The sequence below is a fragment of the Prionailurus viverrinus genome, chromosome A1 (genome assembly GCF_022837055.1).
Source record: "Prionailurus viverrinus isolate Anna chromosome A1, UM_Priviv_1.0, whole genome shotgun sequence".
Taxonomy (NCBI): Eukaryota; Metazoa; Chordata; class Mammalia; order Carnivora; family Felidae; genus Prionailurus; species Prionailurus viverrinus.
In genome coordinates this window covers 142892258-142915202 of record NC_062561.1, presented here as the reverse complement: position 1 = coordinate 142915202, position 22945 = coordinate 142892258, and the positions used below count along the sequence as shown (strand labels likewise).

The 22945-nt window shown below is 35.0% G+C and overlaps 1 protein-coding gene across 4 annotated transcripts in view; it reads left to right on the top strand.

The window, feature by feature from the left end:
• Positions 1 to 22945, top strand: part of AP3B1 (adaptor related protein complex 3 subunit beta 1) — a 261409-nt gene that overhangs the window by 108002 nt on the left and 130462 nt on the right. For all 4 annotated transcript variants that reach the window (XM_047853236.1, XM_047853230.1, XM_047853242.1 and 1 more), the window contains 6 exons: positions 9482 to 9637; positions 13541 to 13638; positions 14719 to 14773; positions 14862 to 14933; positions 17818 to 17880; positions 21469 to 21601. In XM_047853236.1, the coding sequence (XP_047709192.1) occupies positions 9482 to 9637; positions 13541 to 13638; positions 14719 to 14773; positions 14862 to 14933; positions 17818 to 17880; positions 21469 to 21601 (577 nt within the window). The remainder of the gene's footprint in view (positions 1 to 9481; positions 9638 to 13540; positions 13639 to 14718; positions 14774 to 14861; positions 14934 to 17817; positions 17881 to 21468; positions 21602 to 22945) is intronic.

The window sequence follows — 22945 nt, the reverse complement described above, 5'->3', positions numbered from 1 at the left end:
GTTATTATGATAGGTGAAATTAGATTGAGAAAGACAAATACTGTATGATTGCATTCATATTTGAATCTAAAAAAACAGATGAATAAACAAAGAAAAAGTAGAATCTGGCCTATAAATACAGAGAACAAATTGATGGTTGCCAGAGGGGAGGAGAGAGGAAGGAAGATAGGCAAAATGGACAAAATGGGTTAAGAGGACCATGAGATAGAGGTTTCCAGTCATGGAATGAATAAGTCCTGGAAATAAAAGACAAAGCATAGGGAATATAGTTGGTGATATTGTAATCATGATATATTGGTAACAAATGGTAGCTGGAATTGTGGCGAGGGTAGCATAGTCAAATCACTATATTGCATACCTGAAACTAGTGTAATGTTGTGTTTCAGCTATACCCCCCCAAAACCAAAACAGTGCCACTCTTCCAATTTATTTTGAAAAGATTTTTTTTCATTGAAAATAGATACTAAAAAATAAAATATTTCTAAGTACTGCTTTCAAATATGCATGGAAATATTTAAAGTTTATTATCTGGGCTGTTATCTCTAAGCACAAATTTTCCTCTTTCTGATCTGTTGAAATTATGACAAATGTAAAGTTAGTCAGATTTCAAAAGATTGCTGTATTAACTCTACAAGTAGTTGCTGAAGTTGTAACACCTTATGTCATAATGATATTAAAAAGTGAATTTCATTTTTCTATAAAAGATAACTGTGTTGAATTTTCAGACTCTCGGTCTTATTCACTTAACTTCTTGAACATATTATCCATAGTTATTTTATAACCATGTTAAATTTTTGTCTATTATCTCCGTTTTCTCTCTTCTCTGTTATTTATTTGTTTATTTTATTTTATTTTTAACGTTTTTTATTTATTTTGAGAGAGAGGAAGAGAGAGGGAATGCAAGTGTGAGCAGGGATGGGGCAGAAAAAGACACAGAGAATTCCAAGCAGGCTCCGTGCTGTCAGCACAGAGCCTGACAAGGGGCTCGAATTCAGGAACCATGAGATCATGACCTGAGCCAAAACCAAGAGTCAGATGCTCAACCATCTGAGTCACCCAGGTGCTCCTCTGTTTTTATATTTTTTCTTGATTTATATTCACATCATTGTGTCTTTTCTTATATGCATATTTTTAAAAGTTTGTATTTTTTTAATGTTTACTTAGGAGACAGACCAAGTGCGAGTGGGGGAGGGACAGAGAAAGAGAGAGATATAGAATCCGAAGCAGGCTTCAGGCTCTGAGCTGTCAGCCCAGAGTCCTACGTAGATTGAACTCACAAACTGTGAGATCATGACCTGAGCCTAAGTCAAACATTTAACCTACTGAGCCACCCAGCTGCCCCTTAAAAGTTTTTATTGAAGTAGAAATATGTGATGTACATGTGGCAGAAGCAAATGGCTTTACCAGGGAATAAAGAAAGAAATTAAGAAATAGAAATTACAAATGTATTTCAGAAGCCCCTCTTTCCCCACTTATTTATTTTTTTTTTTTTAGCGTTTATTTATTTTTGAGACAGAGAGAGACAGAGCATGAATGGGGGAGGGTCAGAGAGAGGGAGACACAGAATCTGAAACAGGTTCCAGGCTCTGAGCTGTCAGCACAGAGCCCGACTCGGGGCTTGAACTCACGGACCGTGAAATCATGACCTGAGCTGAAGTCGGCCACTTAACCGACTGTGCCACCCAGGCGCCCCCCCCCCCCCCCCCCACTTTTTACTTAATATCATGTTTGCCTTTTGAAATGGAAACAGAATCTTTACCCTGAAGGACATTGTCTTTTCTTCCTTCCTCCTTTTCCTTCTTTACTTTATGAAAATTGTTGAACTAATTTGAAGCTTTAGATGATGAATTTTGGTTTGCTTGTAGAATATTACTGGGTAAAGGGTATCAACAATCTGATTTACTTTATCATTTCAGTTATGGATTGCGATAATTAAAAACTGGGCATTAATTTTAGCATCTTTATTCTCTAAAAGACTCTCAGGCTTTTATTTATTTATTTAGCTTATTTTAATTAATTAATTAATTTTTAAGACTCTCAGGCTTTTATTTTTTTTTTTTTTTTTTTTTCAATGTTTATTTATTTTGGGACAGAGAGAGACAGAGCATGAACGGGGGAGGGGCAGAGAGAGAGGGAGACACAGAATCGGAAGCAGGCTCCAGGCTCTGAGCCATCAGCCCAGAGCCCGACGCGGGGCTCGAACTCACGGACCGTGAGATCGTGACCTGGCTGAAGTCGGACGCTTAACCGACTGCGCCACCCAGGCGCCCCAACTCTCAGGCTTTTAAACTAAAGAGTTGGGAGAGTTATTAGGACTTTGCTTTTGGGGGGGGATCTTGACATCCAGTTTTTGTTTCTGTATTTTTGTGAGTCTCCTGAAAACTCTACTCAGATTCTAGGCCTCTCAGCCTCCTCTTAGGTAATAGCATGTGTTTATATGGTTTTAGGGGAAAGCAATTGCAATTCTCATTTGGATTTCTATGTTTACTACTTCTGGGTCTTGCCTACATAATTCATCCCTTTCTTTTAGCTTGTTAGTACCTTCAGATATGTTTTATGTTTTCACCCTAGCTTTTCTAGTTCTTACTAGAAGGGTTTGTTTCATATTGCCTATTCAGCCATTACTTAGAAGCAGAACTCTATAATCCTGTATTACCTGTTTTAAAAAAGTTATCTTTAGGGGCACCTAGGTGGCTCAGTCAGTTAAGCATCCTACAATTGATTTCAGCTCAGGTCATGATCTAATGGTTCGTGAGATTAAACACTTTGGGCTGTGTGCTGGCAGCCTGCTTGGGATTCTCTCTCTCCTTCGGTCTTTCTCTGCCCCACTCCTGCTCATGTGCACTCACTCTTAAAATAAATAAACTTAAAAAGTGATCTTTAAAGACTTTATTTATGATGAAATTTTTGTTACCAGAATTTAGGACTTCTTTTAAGTATCTATATCTAGCATTGATTAAAATTATTTCACTGTAATGAATTCTCTAAATAGTACATCATGGTCAAAATGAAGCATTGCACAAGAGCTTTATGTTATATTTGTAAATTCTCAAATACGAGACAGTTTCTTTTCTGAGGGAAATTTTGGAGATAAAGTTTTCTTTATATTTGGCAAGTTGGGATATTTGATTTGAGGATAATGGGTTTTTTTTTTAAATTTTTTTTAACGTTTATTTATTTTTGAGACAGAGAGAGACAGAGCATGAATGGGGGAGGGGCAGAGAGAGAGGGAGACACAGAATCGGAAGCAGGCTCCAGGCTCCGAGCCATCAGCCTAGAGCCCGACTCGGGGCTCCAACTCACGGACCGCGAGATCGTGACCTGAGCTGAAGTCGGACGCTTAACTGAGCCACCCAGGCGCCCCTAATGGTTTTTTTTTTTTATGTGGTTTCTAGAAAGAAAATTTCTTTTTGTTTTATTTTTTTAATTTAAAAATGTTTTTTGAGGTGGGGGGAGGGGCAGAGAGAGCAGGGGCACAGAGGATGCAAAGGGGTCTCTAGGCTGACAACAGTGAGCCCAGTCTGGGGCTTAAACTCATGAACCGCGAGATCATGACCTGAGCTGAAGTCAGTTGCTTGACCAACTGAGCCACCCAGGTGCCACCAGAAAGAAAATTTGTTAATCAAAGCAGTGGTAATAGCTACTATTTGAGTATTTCATATGCACAAGGCATTGTGTGCCTTGTAAATCTCCACTAAACGAATCAATCTTTATAAACACTTTTGTGACAGATACTTCTTTTATTCCCTTTTATAGACAAGTAAATGAAGACAAGGAGAGGTCAAGTAATTTGGCATGGTCATAGAGCCAGCACTGTTAGAGAAGTGGTGTGATGTAGTATATACCCATTTTGGTTGTATGCACCTAGCTTCCATTCTGTTTGGGCTAATGTCTCTTCTGATGGATTGAAAACCTGTGAAAATATAGCCAGCAGCAGCACAGATGCAGATATAAATTATTAGAGATTGGTTCCCATTCTGTGTGGAAGCCCTGTCTTGTTCATTAACCTCATAAAAACATCAGCCCTTCATTTATCAATTAAGCGATGCAAATATGTCTTTTATTAAAATAATATAATTGAACTTTAATAAACTGTGTTAATTAATAATGAAGGAGACATGAAATGAGTAAATACTTAGTGAAAGCAGCTTTTTATGTGCATGAGGATTTTGGTAGCTAGAGGGTGTTAATACAGCATTTTCATCATGTATCAATTTCAAGTAGAGCTTGAACGTTTGATTAACGTTGACTAAAGATGGTAGGTGAGTGCTTATGCTTAGAGGACATGATTATTTGGGTATCATTATATTAGTTTACTAATGCACTTAACAGAACTGGTTTGGCTTGGAGCTCCATAAAGGAATAGTCATTCAAGTCTGGCCTTGATTTAAGAGTGTATCACCTCTTTCTATAAGTGGCCTGAGGTGATTACTGAAAATCATTCACTTTTCACTTTACCCAGAAAACCCTACAAAGTCATGCAGATCAAGAGATTCAAGTCTTTGTGTTCACTTTAAGAACACACATGAAACTACCCAGGTCATCAAGGGTATGCATATCCAAAAAGCCACCAAGTATCTGAAAAATATCACTTCACAGAAGCAGTGTGTGCCATTCCATCACTACGATGATGGAGTTGGTAGGTGTGCCCAGGCCAAAAATAGTGGGGCTGGACGCAGTGTTGCTGGCTTAAAAAGAGTGCTATAATTTTTACTGCACATGCTTAAAAATGCAGAGTATTGCTGAGCTTAAGGGTTTAGGTATAGATTCTCTGGTCATTGAACACATCCACGTGAACAAAGTCCCCAAGATGCAACATAGAACTTACAGGGCTCATGGTCAGATTAACCCATACATGAGCTGTCCCTTCCACATTGACATGATATTTACTATAAAAGATCAGATTGTTTCTACACCAGAAGAGGAGGTTGTGCAGAAGAAACTGAAGAAACAAAAACTTAGGTGCCAGGAGTAAATTCTGCGTAAAATAAATGCAAATTTAAAAAAAGAGTACTTATTTCAATTACAGTCCTCTCTTTTTTTTTTTTTATTTTCCTCTCTTTTAAAGGACTGGGAGAGAAGTAAAATTGGCTCTCAAACAACACAGGTTGAACCATGCAGGTCAATTATACATAGGTATTTTTCAGTAACTGTAGTTCAGTCCTGTATGTGTATTTTCTCTTATGATTTTCTTAACATTTTCTTTTATATAGTTAACTTTATTGTAAAAATACAGTATGTAATACATATACAAAGTATATGTTAATTGTTTATGTTATCAATAAGGCTTCAATTAACAGTAGGCTATTGGTAGTTACGTGTTTTGGGAGTCAAAAATTATACTCAGATTTTCAACTGTGTGTGGGTCATTAAACCCCATGTTGTTCAAGGGTCAACTTGAAGTAGTTTATTTTGAATTGTGCATTCAAATAGTGAAGTAAACAGTCAACAAAACTAAAAGGCAGTCTATGGAATGGGAGAAGGTATTTGCAAACGACATACCTGCAAACTCAGTTAAGTAACGGGCAGAAGACACGAATAGACACTTTTCCAAAGAAGACATCCAGATGGTTAACAGACACGTGAAAAGATGCTCAGCAGTGCTTATCATTAGGGAAGTACAGATAATGTTATAATTTCTAGTTTACTTTTGAAGGTGGGTATTTAAAAAAAAAAACCTTTTGTTTCCAAAGAGTTCTTTGTTGATGTCTGTATTAGTTTGCTAGATCTGACATAACAAAATACCAGACTGGGTGACTTGATGAATCCATTTATTTCTCACATTCTCATAGTTCTTCTAGGAGGCTGGAAGTTAAAGATCAAGGTGTTGGCAAGTTTGGTTTCTCCTGAGGCATCTCTCTTTGGCTTCAGATGGCTGTCTTGTTACTATGTACTCACATTTGTTTTTTCTCTGTGCCACCATTGGTGTCTTCTTATAAGGGTACCAGTCCTATTGGATTAGGGTCTCACCCAGATGGTCTCAGTTACACTCAATTACTCCTTTAAAGGCCCTAGTTTAATGTATAGTCACTTCCAGAATGAGGTCTTTGACATGTGAATTTGGAGGGTGAGAAGTACAGTTCAGTCCATAACAATACCTTTTGCCCCTTTTTAAATTGAATTCATTGTGGGTTTTTGTTTTTGTTTTTGTCTTACTGTTGAGTTTTGGGAGTTGTCTTTATATTCTGGATACTAGCCCTTTGTCATATATGTGGTTGCAGATACTTTCTGCCGGTCTAGAATTTTTATTCTTCTTTAGAGGGTTTTTCATGGAGCAAGAGTTTTTAATTTTGATGAGATCCAAATGTTCTCTGTTATTGACTGTGCTTCTGGTGTCAAGTTTAGGAACTCTTTACTTAACTATATAACTTTTAAAAACTGTTCTGCCATGTTAAAGTAAAAATGATTAGAGATCACAAAAATTATACATTTTCTTTTGCCGCTGGGAATTTGTGAATTTACAGAAAGAACATTCACTTGGAAGAATAGAAGCAGGTTAGTCATGAACAAAAGAAATTTCTAGGAGATGGTCCTTCATGAGTTTTCCTCATTTTTACAGCTCATCTGAGTAAAAAGCATTGGTAGGTTTTATTTTGGACTATATTTTAAGGATGTTTATATAGCCAGCAGCCTTGAAAAAGAGAGAGACTGTTTCCCTCCTGGACAAGGTTAGCTTACCTGGTAGCATCATGATCTGCTTGGTTATCCCAGCTAGGAATTTGGGGCATCCTCATTAAGTGTTTCTATTTCTTCCTTCACATTCACTCAGTGCATCCTGTTGATTTCAGCCTCTGAGTAGTTATTAAACCTATCTGACATTTTCATCCTTATCACTAATCACTCTGATTCATTACCTCATCCTCTCCAGTGTCATTTCTATATTACTGCTTTCCAGATTTTTTTCTTTGTCTTTAGTTTTCAGAAGTTTGACTTAATATGTCTTGTTATGGATCTATGTCCACCTTACTTAAGGTTTACTGACCTTATTCAATCTGTAGTTTTATTTCTTTTGCCAAATGTAGGAATTTTCCAGCCATTATTTCTTAGAGTACTTTTTCAGCCTTTCTTTCTTTCTTTCTTTCTTTCTTTCTTTCTTTCTTTCTTTTTTTCTTTTTAATTTTATTTATCTTTGACAGAGACAGTGTGCAGAGGAGGGGCAGAGAGAGGGAGACACAGAATCCAAAGCAGACAGCCATTGTTTCTCAGAGTACTTTTTCAGCCCCATGCTTTTTCTTCTCTTTCCAAGATTCAGATGACAAGAGATGTTATTTTGTTATAGTTCCCTAGGTCCCCAAAGTTCTGTTTTTAAGTTTTGTTTTTGTTTTTTTCTTTGTCCTCAGTCTGTTTTTTTGCTGTTGTTCAGATTGGGCCATTTCTATTTCATTATGTTTGAGTTCACTGATAGTTCCTTTTTTCCCTTAATACTGCTTTTGATTGTAGTCATTGTTTAATTTTGATTCTTGTGTTTTTCTTTTTTAAAGTTTATTTATTTATTTTTAGAGAGGGAGAGCGAGAGAATCCCAAGCAGGCTCCACGCTGTCAGCACAAAGCCCGACATGGGGCTTGATTTCACCAACCGTCAGATCTTTATATATTCTGTTTCTTCAGATTTTAACTCTTTGCTAAGACTTTCTGTTTTTTCATTTGTTTCAGGAATGTTCCTCGTTGCTCATTAAAGCATTTTTATGATGGCTGCTTTAGAATTTTAATCAGATCATTCTAATATTCCTATCATTTTAGTGTTGGCTTCTACTGGTTATCTTTTTTCATCCAGTTTGAGATCTTCCTGGTTCTTGGAATGATGAATAATTTTTATTGAAACCTGGACATTTTGAATATCATGAGATTCTGGATCTTATTCAGATCTTCTGTTTTAGCTGGGTTTGTTTGATACTATTTCATTAAGGAAAGGTGGAGTGCATGCCGCCTTCTTACTGCTAATCATGGTAGCAGTCCAGGTTCCCCACTCAGCCTCCACTGATACCTCGGGGAGGTTGCACTCGCTGTTACTGTGGGTAAATGGGGGATTTCTGGCTGCTTACTAATTCTCTCCTGATTGCTCTCAGGCGGGGAGGGATAGAAATGCCTCATTGTTCCTCATGTTTCTTGGGTAGTGTCCTTGTTACCACTGGGTGGTGGTGCTATAAGTCTTGAGTGTCCTCAGTATTTTCTTACACTAGCTCAATAGGGAGGGTTGAGGTCACTTTGTTCTTGATGGGAGGACTTAGATATGCAAGTAACCTGCTTTGTCTTTATTGACACCGTGGGGATGCCTTGTTATCTCCTGGTGGAGATTAAAGTCTTGGGCTGTGGAGGCCTTTTCTGACATCACCCCAGTGGGTTGATTGAGGCATCTCATTACAGCTGGGGAAGCTCCCACCTCACCCTTTGCCAGTAGGGGTGGGAATGAGGACTTAGTTTTTTTTTCCCTCTATCAGTAGCTGTACGAGGGCAGTTATTTTCTGAAAAATTTTGTTGTGCTAGGTTTTCTTTTTTTGGTCCTTTGGCTACAGACAGTAGGCTTTTGGAGGGTTTGTTTCATCTGTGCTTGGCGTTTTTGGGTTATCAGCTTCTCTAGCACTCAGCTTCTTTGATATATGACTAAAAATGAAAATCCAAGGAACTTACTGTGGTTTCATTCTTTGGGTCATGGGGTCCATATCTAGTCTTTCTTCTCTCTTCCTTTCCCTGCTTAAGTTTGTTTCATATGTAACATCTCCAGTTTCTAGTTGTACATAGTGAGAGGAATAGGAAAAAGTACATCTACTCCCATCTTTGAACAGTAGAAAGTGTGTTTCAGGTAGTACTTGATAATAGAAATTACCTGTAAACAATCGTTGGCTTAGATCGAGGTGGATATTATTGTCTTTGTATGCTTTTTGTTTGTTTGTTTTTAAGACTAAATGCCTCTAGGCAGATTTTATTGGCAGAGATACTAATGCATTCAAATTAAAAGTACAAGTCAAAAATATAGAATCAACCCCTGGATATATATAGGTATCAAACAGAGTTTTTCCTGACAACACAGAGACTTGCTACTTAATCACTCGTTTTTAACCTGTCAAGTTTTATTGCGATTTCTTTTATGTGTGCTGCAGTTGAAACACTTCTCTTTATTCTGACCCTTTGATCCAGTTATACACTGACTGATAATGCATGGAAATAGTTTTCAGGTTTTAGGTAGTCTCATAAGCTTTGTTAGAGTCTCATGTTCAAGTTTTGCCTTTGGTCAGCTATAGATATATCTGTGAGGATTTAATATTTTCAGAGGTTTACTATGTAATATAAAAGAAGTATTACTATGTAATATAAAAGAAGTATTATCTATAGCACTTAAAGACAGTTACATTGTTATAAAAAGCAAGGCCTTTCTTTTATACAGGTAGCATAGTATTTTCAAATCTCTTTAACAGTAATATTCTTCAGTAAAATACTAGAGTAGATGGTAAAAAGAAAGTTTTCTTTTATTTGTTTCTTATAGGAAGACTGTTTAGAAGATGATGAAAAGAATTTCTATGACTCTGATGATGACCAGAAGGAAAAGACTGACAAAAGGAAGAAGTCATATACTATGGATCCAGACCATAGACTTTTAATTCGGAATACAAAGCCTTTACTTCAGAGTAGGAATGCAGCGGTATGTTAAACCTTACAAAAATCATGGTTTATTTTTTTTTTTTTTTAAACAGTGGTTAAAAGTACGTAAGTTCACTAAACAAGTCTTTATTTTTTAGTGTGCTACTGGATCATTTGTTTGTTTATTTGTTTATACATCAAAAATCAGGCTTTTATTAGATTACTTGGCTTGGTAGTTATATACCTACTGGACTTCATTTACTTTTTTGTGGTTTTGTTAATTGGCTTTTCCTAAGATGTTTCTCAGTGGAAGACCGCATATTTCTGTTACTTGGTTGTAGTTGAGAGCACTTAATCTGGTATCAGTCCATAGTATTTATATGAACCTTGAAAGAATTTTTAAGAGGCTAACATAGAAAAAAGCTCCTAGCATAACACCACATACATAATAAATTTTAGTTGGTAGGGTTGACTAACTATTAAAAATCATCTTCATTTGAGTCCTGAGCTTGTTTTATTTTGTTTTACGTCTTCTTATTTTAAATATACTTTATATTTCAAAACAATACATGTACACAATAAAAAATTAGGAAGTAGGGACTAGCAGAAATTTAAAAAAACTTAAAATATCATATTCCAGTCATTCAGAAATCACTGTATAATATCTTGATGCATTTTCTTCCAGATCCTTTTTCTGCATAAATATATGTATATTCACATGTGCATATATCTACACATATGTATTTTTTAAACTAAGGTAAAAATCATACTGCATATAGTACTTTTTAATCTTTTTTTCCCTAGTCAGTCCTCTCTATTTCAGTAAAATTTCATCTCATTTAATGCCAATTTATCTTAAATTATCTTTTATAAATAGATAATCTAAACCAGTATCTCTTGCACCTGGTTGTTATTGTTTTTAAACCTCTCAAGTCTTGAAGAATACTCTTCTGGGTTTTCTCTTTGCTTCTTTTCTAGTGCTATTTAATTTTTTCTTCTGTACCTCTGTTTTACCTGTTAACTGGAAGTTATATCTAAACGTTAGATGGAGTCAAGTAAAACATTTTCTTAATATTTTTTAATTAAAAATGTTCTTAATTAATTACTCTGTTTAACTAGTAAAAACTTAGAAAATGTAGAACTGTACTTGAATTACTTTAAGTTTTCTGATGCTTGTGAATTTAGAGCTTAGAGTTTTGTATATATATCCTAGTAATCAGCAGAAGTTTTTCTCTTATACCTCAATTTAATTTCTATATCCCTATTAAATAACCATACACAGTAATAAAAAATATTATTTTGTAAAATATGATTCTGTTTCACTGAGCCCAGCTTGGCCAGCTTGTATTTAAGTAGCTGTAACTTACCACCCAAAACCATTCTTCATAATTGACTCACTGTTTAACTTTGCCTTGGGAATTGATTTTATAATCCAAATACTTACTGATCAAAAATGTTCTTGAATGGTGAAACAAATAGAAGTAGCTTGTATTTCTTGTCCCAATATGTTTTGATTCCCTGCTTACTTGATTGTGTACCAAATGGACACATTTCCCTTTTTGTCCCAGTATGTTTTGGTGTCCTGCATATTTGATGCTGCCAAATACATGTAAAGCCTGGCTTGAAGGATTGCGAACAGATTTCTTTATTTTAGCCCTGTTCTCAGTTAAAGGAGAGACTTTGAGAATTTTTTTTTTCAGGAAACTTATTTGGTCAGTGCTGTGTAAGTTGAATTGCAGGCACGGGGCACTGGAAACAGTGTTGGGAGGCTGTTCTAACGGTCTAGATAAGGTGATAGTGGTATCAGTAGTTAGGAATAGAAAAGTGCTTATAGGATATACTTGTATCATGAATGTACATCATGTAACTGTACAAGGCCTATCCAATTTGTATGTTTTACTTATTTTGGACTTTGGAGATATGGGAGCTTCCCTCTTACAGAGCTTTTACAAATTAGACCACAAATTTCAAATTCTGGTTACAGAAGAAACTTTAAACTGTTAGATTTGTAAATACTGGGGGAGAATAAGAGTATGTAGCCCTTGTGGGCTTGAGGGAGTGCCCTAATTAACATATGAGAGGAGATGACATGCTAAGTGGCATCTAGAATCTTAAAAGCCTTGACATATATAGAAAGTACGGTTTGTCTTCTTTCCAGTAGCATTTGGCTTACTATTTTTAACAGAAAATGACTTAATTATTTCCTGTAAAATACGTGAAAAGAAAGCTTCAGCTTTTCTGTTATATACTAATACTTATTAGCCAGCTGTATGCTTTAATATTTTAAAAATATTTATTTATTTTTGAGAGAGAGAAAGCATGAGTGGGGGAGAGGCAGAGAGAGGTGGACATAGGATCTGGAGTGGGGTCTGGGCTGATAGCACAGAGCCCAATAAAGGGCTCGAACTCAGGAATCGTGAGATCATGACCTGAGCCAAAGTCGGATGTTTAATCGACTGAGCCACCCAGGCGCCCCTGCTTTAATATTTTTTTTAAATGACTATCACCTATTTTAGATTAAAACAGTCATTAATTGAGATTTTATTTTATAAGATTTTAAATTCTGGAGAGTTTGTTCTGTAACTAGAGTGTATTTGTGGATCATAACTGAAGAAATAAAATATCCTTAAACTCCTCAAATTCCCAATATCTGAAAGCTATAAATCAGTCTTATAAAAAAAAGTACAACAAAGTGCCAAACAACAGTGCATTTAGGACTCTGAGAACTGTATTTTTAAAACATATTTCTTAATTTTAGAAGGAAATTCTTTATCTCAAGCATCCTCAGGTATTGTATGTTCTTTAAGCATATGTAAAATCCCTGCTATGTATTTGTTACTACTTTATAGACTAAGCAGAAGTAAAGTAGTAGTGATATATTTTCTGAGCTAAAGGCAAGATGATGTAACTATTTCTGCATTTGTCACAAGTAAAGCTGGATAACTTTCCAGTTTGGACTTTTGATGTCTAGATCTAAGTGTAGAGGCATGTAGGGGAAACATTGTACTCTTACATTTTATCACCCTTATAATGGCTTTGAAGCAAAGACTATTTTTAAGGTTCTGCATTTTAGAAAAAAAGAAGATCATTTCAAATGCTGTTTTAGAGGAATTGTTTTAATACAATTCGTTTAATTATAACTTCCACATACTGATTTTTTTAAATTTTCAGATTGTTAGTTTTGTCCTAAAGTATCTGGGCTTCATTTGGAAAGGCATGCTTACCACTTTTAAACTATTCCCAATTTCAGAGCAGAAGCTGCAGTATTAAGAAGAATAGGGGATTTGGAGTGTTGTATCAAGCTTTGCTTTGTACTGCCAAGCAGACTTTGGGTAGTTCATTTAACATCTGTTTTCTCATAACATCTATTTTCTTTTCTCGTCTCTCCTCTGTATTAGTTTCCTAGGGCTGTCATAACAAATTACCACAAACCAGATGAATTAAAACAACGGAACTTTATTTTCTCACTTTTTAGTAGGATATGGAAGGGTTGGTTCCTTCTGGAGGCTCTAAGAGAGAAACTGCTTTTTGCTGGTGTATAGTGGATGCTAAGAGAGTTCTGCATTCCCTGGCTTACAGATTCTTCCCTCCGATCTCTTCCTCCAGTGTTCACACTGCCTTCTCTGTGTCTGTCCTTTTATGTCTCTACTAAGGACACTCACTGGATTTAGGGCGTACCCTAATCCAGTGTGGTCTCATCTCCATCATTGTCTTAATAATATCTGCAAAGATTTTATCTCCAGGTAATGTCATATTCTGAGGGTAGACATGAATTCTTGGGAGAACACTCTTCAGCCTGCTTCAAAGGGTAGCAACATATCCATCTTACTTCACATGGATTTTGCTGGAGTTAAAGAAACAATTTGTAGAAATGTACTCTGAAACTGTAGCAAATGTACAAATACTCTGAAACTGTAGCATGCTCCCGTGTTCATAGCTCTTGTTTTCATACTTTATCTTTTAGGTGGTTATGGCAGTTGCTCAGCTGTATTGGCACATATCACCAAAATCTGAAGTTGGCATTATTTCTAAGTCACTAGTGCGTTTACTTCGTAGCAATAGGTAGGACGTGATTTTATATGTTATTTCTTTTGTATTCCTTCAAAGGTAATGTTTGAATAAATGTCATCTGTCTTTCAAACATTTATTACATGGTTCTGTATTATATCAATAAGATTTCATACTTAAGGGATCTTGATTAAAGCCTTTACATAATTTATCTCTAGGTTAGAGATAAATATAAAATGTTTTTAACGTCAAGCCCAAAGAGATTGAAAATGTTTTGGAAAAGTTTAATATCAGATTTTTATCATTTATTTTGTTTAATATGTATTAAGAATTATAACATTGTTTCAGCTATTTACCTTATCCTGAATATTTTGTTAATAATTAGTTAAATTTAAAAATTTTTTTCAGTGAGTGCTTACCTCTACTAATAGAGTTGGGCGGGGGGAAGACGCATATTTATTTTTGTCTTTAACGTGACTTCAGCACCATAACTATTTAGCCCTGGGCTGACTTTCGCCATTCCTTAGTGAGGTCCTTTGTGTTCCTGTTCTTTCCTCTTCTTTTCCTTTTTATCAGTTCAGTAATTTTATTTTCTACAGCCAGCTCAAAGGTTATCAGAGGATCTGGAATGCATCTTTCACATGAAGCTTTATACCAGATTCATTTCTACCTTCATGTCTTAGCTATTTGGACATAAAAGAACATGACTTTTTTTTTTTTTTTACTCTATCTTTTCACTCTAGTCATAATTCATAATTGAGTGACACAGTGAGCATCTTACCAAGAGTTTATGTTAATACTGTGGTTATGTTTATTCCCTTAGCCCTAAGAATACTTTCCTTGCATGTGTTCAGAGCAGCTACAGTATTGGCTTTACATCTTTGGAGTTACAGGATTATAAAATTGGTTTTTAATTTTCTAATGATGAATCAAATCTAATTTATTAATAATTTATAGGAAAAATGTGTTTAAAAAGAAGATATTTAAAAGTATCTAAAATATACTAAAAACTTTTTAATATTCAAGTTGAATGCAATATGAAGCTTATTGCTGTTTTTTTTCTTTAATATACTGTTTATATAAAGATACGTAATTGGAAAATATATCCAGTAAAAATTCTCCTTTAATTTCTAGGGAGGTGCAGTATATTGTCCTACAGAATATAGCAACTATGTCAATTCAAAGAAAGGTACGTACATTGTGAACACATAATTCAAGAGAGAAATGAATGCATTAGTATCATAAATGTATTTATATATATATTTTTTATAATCTAGGGTATGTTTGAACCTTATCTGAAGAGTTTCTATGTTAGGTCAACTGATCCAACTATGATCAAGACACTGAAGGTATGCATGTGCTTATTTTTCAGGTATCCTTAGTACACGTTTACTTTGAAGATATTGCTGTAGCTTCTAGTATCTGCAAAATGGAGACCTGCTTCTTAAAAAACACAGACACACTTAGGGATTTTCTTTATGCTTTCTAAACTGTATTATTATATCCACTTTCTGTGCTGCATCCTAATAGTACAGACTTTATACATGCTACCTGCCCCTTGAATAACTCATAGTATACTGAAGGAGACAGTCATGAAAATAGATAATTTCAGCCCTAGTGTGTTTTCATGATATTATATAGATTTGAATTGAGTACTGTGTAGAACAAGAAAGATGGGGTTAATTCTCTAGGATTTAGAAAATACTTATAGAAAAGTTGATGTTTAAGAGGATCTTAAAAGAATAATATTTTTGTGAATTTTTTTATTTTGGTTGGTAGATTGGGAATTTGTGGGGTTGGGAGTAGGAGAGAAGAACAGTTTATGCTAACACAGAGATTATGAAAGAGTGTTGTGTTCAGGGCATAATAACTGCAGAACAGAGTGTAGTTAGGGATATAAAGCTATGATAATTAAAACAATGTGATGTTTAGACAGAAAAATAAGTGGGATGGAATAGAAAGTGTGGAAACAGATCAATGTGTATGAAAACGTACTATGTAATAGAGAACACATTACAAACCAGCACGGGAAGGGTGGACTTTTCAGCAAATGTTGGAATGATTGGGTATGCACATGGAAACTGGGCTTAATTATACAAAAATCTAATACACATCCAAATTGAAGGATATTTTAGCAGTGCTTGGGTGACTCAGTTGGTTAAGGGTCCTGCTCTTGATTTCAACTCAGGTCATGATCTCACGGTTCATGAGATCAAGCCTCATGTTGGTTTGTGTGTTGACAGCATGGAGCCTGCTTAGAATTCTCTGTCCCCCTTTCTCTCTGCCCCTCCTCCACTTTCTCCCCCCCACCCCGCCCACCAAATACATAAACATTAAGAAGACAAATGGAAGGATATTTTAGAAAATAATTGGTTTGTCATCATCGAAAATGTCAAGGTTATAAAGGTCAAAAGAAAGACTGAAAAAGTCTCTGGCTGAAGGAGACTAAAGATACATCTGAATTCAATGTGTGGTATTGAACTGGATCCATTTATGTTATAGGATTGAGATAATTTGTAAAACTTAAAAGGGAATATGATTGCATGTGTCAGTGTTACTTTCTTGATTCTATTGTGTTCTGTAGGACAATGTCCTTGTTTGTAAGGAACATACACAGAAGTCTTTGGGGATGATGTGGTATCAGATTGGTAACTCTCAAATGATTCAAACTAAAATAGTTCTTATTACTTTTTCTATATGTTTGAGATTGTTTTTAAAAAATTAAAATGTTTTCATCAAAATAAAATAAAGTCAAGCCATAATCTGGGAAAAAAAATTCCCAGTACCTGTATCTGAGAAATGACTAGGACTCAAAAAATATAAAGAACTTCTACAGTCGAACCCTTTTAATTGGAATGTTTAGACTATTTATTTATTTATTGTTTATTTTTGAGAGACAGAGCACGAGCCAGAGGGGGGCAGGAGGGAGACACACACACACACACACACACACACACACACACACACACAGAATCAGAAGTGGGCTCCAGGCTCTGAGCTGTCAGCACAGAGCCCGGCGTGGGGCTTGAACCTACAAACTTGAGATCATGACCTTTACTGAAGTTGGTTGCTTAACCCACTGAACCACTCAGGCACCGTGTTTTTTTTGTTTTTTTTTTTTTAAAGTTGATTTATTTATTTTGAGAGAGAGAGCATGCGAGTATGAGCAAGGGAGGGGCAGAGAGAGAAAGAGAAAGAATCCCAAGCAGTCTCTGCTCCATCAGTACAGAGCCCAACATGAGAATTGAACTCATGAATCATGGGATTATGGCCTGAGCCGAGATCCAGAGTCAGACACTAAATCGACTGAGCCACCCAGGTGCGCTTAGACCATTTATTTTAAATGTAATTATTGGTATGACCATGTATATGGAGCATGATATGACCATGTAGCTACATACATATATACATCTTGTGGTTTATTTTCTGTTTATGCTATCTGTTCTGTTCCTTTTTTCCTTTTTCATGCTTTCCTTCAGATTTTTTGAATATTTTTTATGAGTAAAAACTGGAACTTTCTTAGTGAGTCTATTGGAGAAGCACTTTTAATTGCATATTTCTTATAATTCTAAATCCAGAAGAGAGAATTAAAATGTCCCAAGTATTTGGGATGGTAGAATGAATGAGAACAAATCAAGAGAATTAATTAGTATCTGGAAAAACAGAGGTATTACATGGAAGACGAGTTGTTTTCTAGCTTTATTAACAAAGAGGGGAAAAAGCCCAGCCACCTCAAATTGTTTAGGTGAATTAGATATAGGGGTGCCTGGGTGGCTCAGTTGGTTAAGCATCCGACTTTGGCTTAGGTCATGATCTCATAGTCTGTGAATTCAAGCACATCAGTCTCTGTGCTAGCAGCTCATAGCTTGCAGCCTGCTTCAGATTCTGTGTCTCCCTCTCTATCTCTACCCCTCGCCCACTCACACTGTCTCAATCTCAAAAATAAACAAAAAAATCTTTTTTAATTAAATATAAATTGTAAAGTTGGGGCAAACAGGGAAGATGTAGGATTCTCTTTTTTCCTAATTATTTTTAAGCATTATATAATTATCTGTCTTCTCTTTGGAGATGTAGGAAGACAAAAATTCATCTGAAGGGCATTATGCCTCAGAATATTTGTAACAGTGTGACTTTTGTTAAAAACATAAGTGACCTTTGTATTAAATGCCTAGTCCTTATTAAATTAATCCTTTTTATTTATGTTTTAAAATGGTACTCTTTTCTCTACCCTAGCTTGAAATTTTAACAAATTTGGCAAATGAAGCCAACATATCAACTCTTCTCCGAGAATTTCAGGTTTGTATATAATGCTAATTATAAAATAACTTACAAAATATTTGTTCAGTTTACAGTCAAATATACATCATTCTCAGTTTAGAAGTATATAATTGTGTTAAATGAAATAGTGATTTGGGACAAGTTTGAGAACTAAGAAATTTATAAATTTTCAAGAATAAACATTAACTACAAATTCAAAATTTAAGGGACATAGAATAGTAATCCCCTTCATGTTTTCATTGAATTTGAAAGACTGGTTTATAACTGTGGTTTGTTTGTTTGTTTGTTTGTTTGTTTGTTTTTTGAAATTATGTTATTGGTAAGGATTCCATCTCTCTGTGCTGTCATCAGTATCAGTCTATACTCTGCATTCATGAAAATAGCTTCACTTCTTAACTGCTTGTCCTGTTTCATTGACCTATACTCTTTTAGACAGTGTCCTCTTAGCTTTATGTACTTTTGGTCTAAAATTTCTCCTGTCATGATGTTTTTATCAGTGTTTTCTTTTGTTGTATTTATTTAAGCCATTAATGCTTTTGGATGAGGTGCCACTCAGCTCTACACCCTTAAAAGAGTGTTATTCAAAACTTACCTCATGAATATAGCCTTCATGTTGGAATGGTCAGGGCTGGACACTTAGTTGGTAGATGACAGCAATAGAAAACCTAATCTTAGTATTATGGGTTTTTATATTTCATCAGCAGTTTTCTTAGTAAAAATGTACCACATGCTACACACAAATTAGTTTTTGCCAACTCCCAACTTTTATGGATTTAATTTACTTTGTTGCTATAATCCTCCTGGATACCCATTTTAAATTTCCTTTTAGCTAAATAGGCATTGTATTTTCTTAACTGTGTGACCTTATACTTTCAACAGAAGTAGTAGAATATTATAGCATGTCTAGGATTTATAATTTCAGAACTGGATTACTGTACTTTCATGCTGTATGTTTTCCTAGGAGGATGACTTATAAAATTAGGATGTTATGGCTATTCAGTCATCTTATGTTTATATATGCCAGGAAATATAGTATCTCAAGTTCTTATTCAGTAATCTATAGCTATAGGACATTGTTTGGGTTTGATTTTTACCTCATTTTTAGAGGTTTGCTTTTTTTTTTTAAGTTTTTAATTTTTTGTCTCAATGTTTGTGTTTGCCCTTTTCTTATTGTGGGTAATCTTTTTGGGTAGCCTTTTGCTGCCAACCTGCTGCTTATGTCAGGTTTACTGGAGATGTAGACAGTGAGTCTCAGTTAATTTTATAGCATTGTTTAATTGTACACAAGTGATACATTGGACCTATTTCAGAATATTGGTGATCTACCGATTTCATTTAATTTCTTTTTTTTTTTTTAATTTTTTTAACGTTTATTTATTTTTGAGACAGAGACAGAGCATGAACGGGGGAGGATCAGAGAGAGAGGGAGACACAGAATCGGAAGCAGGCTCCAGGCTCTGAGCGGTCAGCACAGAGCCCGATGCGGGGCTCGAACTCACGGACCGTGAGATCATGACCTGAGCCGAAGTCGGCCGCTTAACCGACTGAGCCACCCAGGCGCCCCCGATTTCATTTAATTTCATTTAATATCAGGGCATAAGGTCCTTTAGTTAGTCAGACTTTCTAATACATTCTTTATGTATCCACTTTTTATCACTGTTAACATTTGTACCTCATTTGTGTGTTTTATGGGTTATGTTTATAGGTATGTTCAGTTTACTTACAATAGTAATTTTTTGAGTAAAATAGAGAATTTTTCTAATGACGTATTCTAATTGAGGAAATTATGTCATCAAGTGGGAAACAGTTTTAAATACAATTGACCTCTCCTACATGGAACTAAGAGAATTTGTTTTATTTATTTCTTCAGTATTTATCCTGTTATTTGTACTATTTTCACAAAATTTGTATGGTTTTAGATATTCTTAAATTTTTCTCTTCGGCACCATTTAAATGTACATCCTCTTTGGCATGTTAGAGAACCACAGTGTTAATTGTACATTATGTTCTTCTCATTTGAGGTTGGCAATCTTTTTTTAAAAAATTCACTTGAGGGATGCCTGGGTGGTTCAGTCAGTTAAGTATCCGAGTCTCGATCTCAGCTCAGGTCTTGATCTCATGGCCGTGAGTGCAAGTCCCGCATTGGGCTCTGCACTGGGCTTGAAGCCTACTTAAAAGAAAAAAAAAATTCCATTGAGGGGCACTTGACTTGCCCAGTCAGTAGAACATGCAACTCTTTTTTTAAAAAAAAAATTTTTTTTTTTCAATGTTTATTTATTTTTGGGACAGAGAGAGACAGAGCATGAATGGGGGAGGGGCAGAGAGAGGGAGACACAGAATCGGAAACAGGCTCCAGGCTCTGAGCCATCAGCCCAGAGCCCGACGCGGGGCTCGAACTCACGGACCGCGAGATCGTGACCTGGCTGAAGTCGGACGCTCAACCGACTGCGCCACCCAGGCGCCCCAAAACATGCAACTCTTGATCTCAGGGTTGTAAGTTTAAGTCCACGTTGAGCGTAAAGCTTATTTAAAAAAATAAATAAATAAATAAAATTCAGGTGAACATGGGATTTTAAATTTTGTTACATATAATATATAAATATGCATATTTAAAGTATACTCATTTCTGTAAACAAAGCTGAATTTTAAATTAAGAAATTTATAATCAAAGTGAAATTCTTTAGGGTTATAGTAAATTTTGTAAAGATCTTTTAACTTTCTATTATTAAATCAGTTATTTTTAAGTTTATATAAATATATAGTTTACATTTTTGTTTTTATTTAAAAATTTTTTTTAGTTTTATTAATTTATTGGGAGAGAGAGAGAAAGAGAGAGCAGGGGAGGAGCCGAGAGAGACGGAGACACAGAATCCGAAGCAGTCTCCGCACTCAGTGCAGAGCCTGATGGGCGGCTTGATCCCATAAACCATGAAATCGTGACCTGAGCTGAAATCAAGAGTCGGTTGCTTAACTGAGCCACCCAGATGCCCCTACACTATATTTTCAAAACATTCTTTTAAAGAAAATCTATTTCAAAACTGTGGCATTTTGTTACAAAATGAGTATATATAAAGTCTTTACTGAACTACTCACTGTAGCTATTGTAGTTTTATTACATTCAGATACCATTTTGAAAGCAAAATGTTTGCCAGTGGTATATTTGTCCTTTTCCTCCTCTTCTCCCAACTTTAGATTTAGTGTCTCTGAAAAAGCAACCCTTTTTTTCATAGATTCACAGATGCTGCTGGTTAAATGAACTGAAACCTCCAAAGAGAGAGTTCTCATCATCTCTTTCAACCTTGCACTTAAACTAATTGCTGTCTTTGGGTGACTGCTCCCCACTATCTGTTTTGGAATCACAAGCCTCTGTGGCCACAGGTGAATGAACCTGGCTTGAAAATGCGCCTCTTCTAAGGCACATTGTTTAAGTAAAAAACAAAATTTAATTAAGCTAAGTCATCATTTGGACCTCTTGCGCATATAAATGAGAATATTGTGTTATGTATTATAAAATTTTCATTTCTGACAAAGCTTAATACCATAGGGATCTTTTTGTTCACTTGTTAGTACCCTAAAGCATAAACTAATTGAAATGGTATTTTTTAGACCTATGTGAAAAGCCAGGATAAAGAATTTGCAGCAGCCACTATTCAAACTATAGGCAGATGTGCAACCAACATCTCAGAAGTCACAGACACATGCCTCAATGGCCTGGTATGTCTCTTGTCCAACAGAGATGGTAAGTTAACAATGTCATTTTACTTCAAGAAGTTTATCCTTTGAATATTCTTGGCATGTTCTTCAAATTGTAACATTTTTTAACATCTCATTTTAGTGTTTCCTGTATGTCAATAGTATGGTCATGATGAAAGCAGCATTTTATCTTTGAAATACAAAGACCCACACACACTTCTTTGTCGTTGTTTTAGTAAATTAGATAATTAACTTGGAAACAGTGTTTGTTTCTCCTTAAACAAGAATTAAGAAAGTGTGTTTTATTTTATTTCTTCACAGTTTAATCACCTTCATTATACCCTTTCCACAAAGGTTCTGTTTTACTGCTTTTAATGACATAGAAGTCATATATAATATTGGTTCACCTGCAGAGGGTGCTAAAAGCAGGCAAATGACTATAACATGGAGAAGTGGCTAGATCAAAAAAGTATGTTTATTGTGTATCTTCAAAGGTTTGTTCTAAAAATGCATCTAATAATTTCATATTCAGGATTAAACTTGATTTAACAGCCATTAGTTTGAAAACACTTCATGTTGTTAAGTGAGACAACATGTAAACATATTGTAAAACTGGATAGGTGATAACCAGTAAAATGCATAATCTAGGTTTCATATTGTACTGCGGTAAAATGTCAGTTATTTCTATGGTATGGCTTTAGAAAGTGAAGCCATTTGGAGAAAGAAATATTAGTCACTTTCACCCTTATAATAATATATTTAGAGGATATTTATTATGATTGTATATTTGATTAAAACAAGAGATTCTTTTTAAGAAAAGCTTAATTTTTTTGTGTAAAATCATTGAAATTATTTGTGGAATTCTAAGTATAATTGCATCATATTTAGACATAGCAAGCATATTGAAACATAAGAAGCTTGAGTACATTTTATATTTATACTTTATTTATATTATTATGTATATTTTCATTACAATAATTCTGTTATCCCTAATTATCTATTCCTACATGTAGATCTCTTTAGAAAACTGTAACATTGTGATAAGTACTTCTAAGGATATTACTGAAACAAGATTTAGCCCCGAGTAAGAGTGATTTTTTTTATTGTGAACATAAATTTATAAACCTTAATCCTGCAAACTCAAGATAATATGATGGGTAGAACATTTATCTACATGCAATATTAAAATTCTAAATAAGTGACAACAAAAATTATCAAGGAAATAGATTTTTAAAAAATATGACTGTAGAAGCTAACTAGAGGCGCTTAAGTTTTAAATGTCAGTCATTTTGCCCATTTCTACTTGTATTTTTTTTAATGTTTATTTTTGAGACATACAGAAAGAAGGACTGTGCATGTAAATGGGAAAGGGAGACTGAGAATCCAAAGT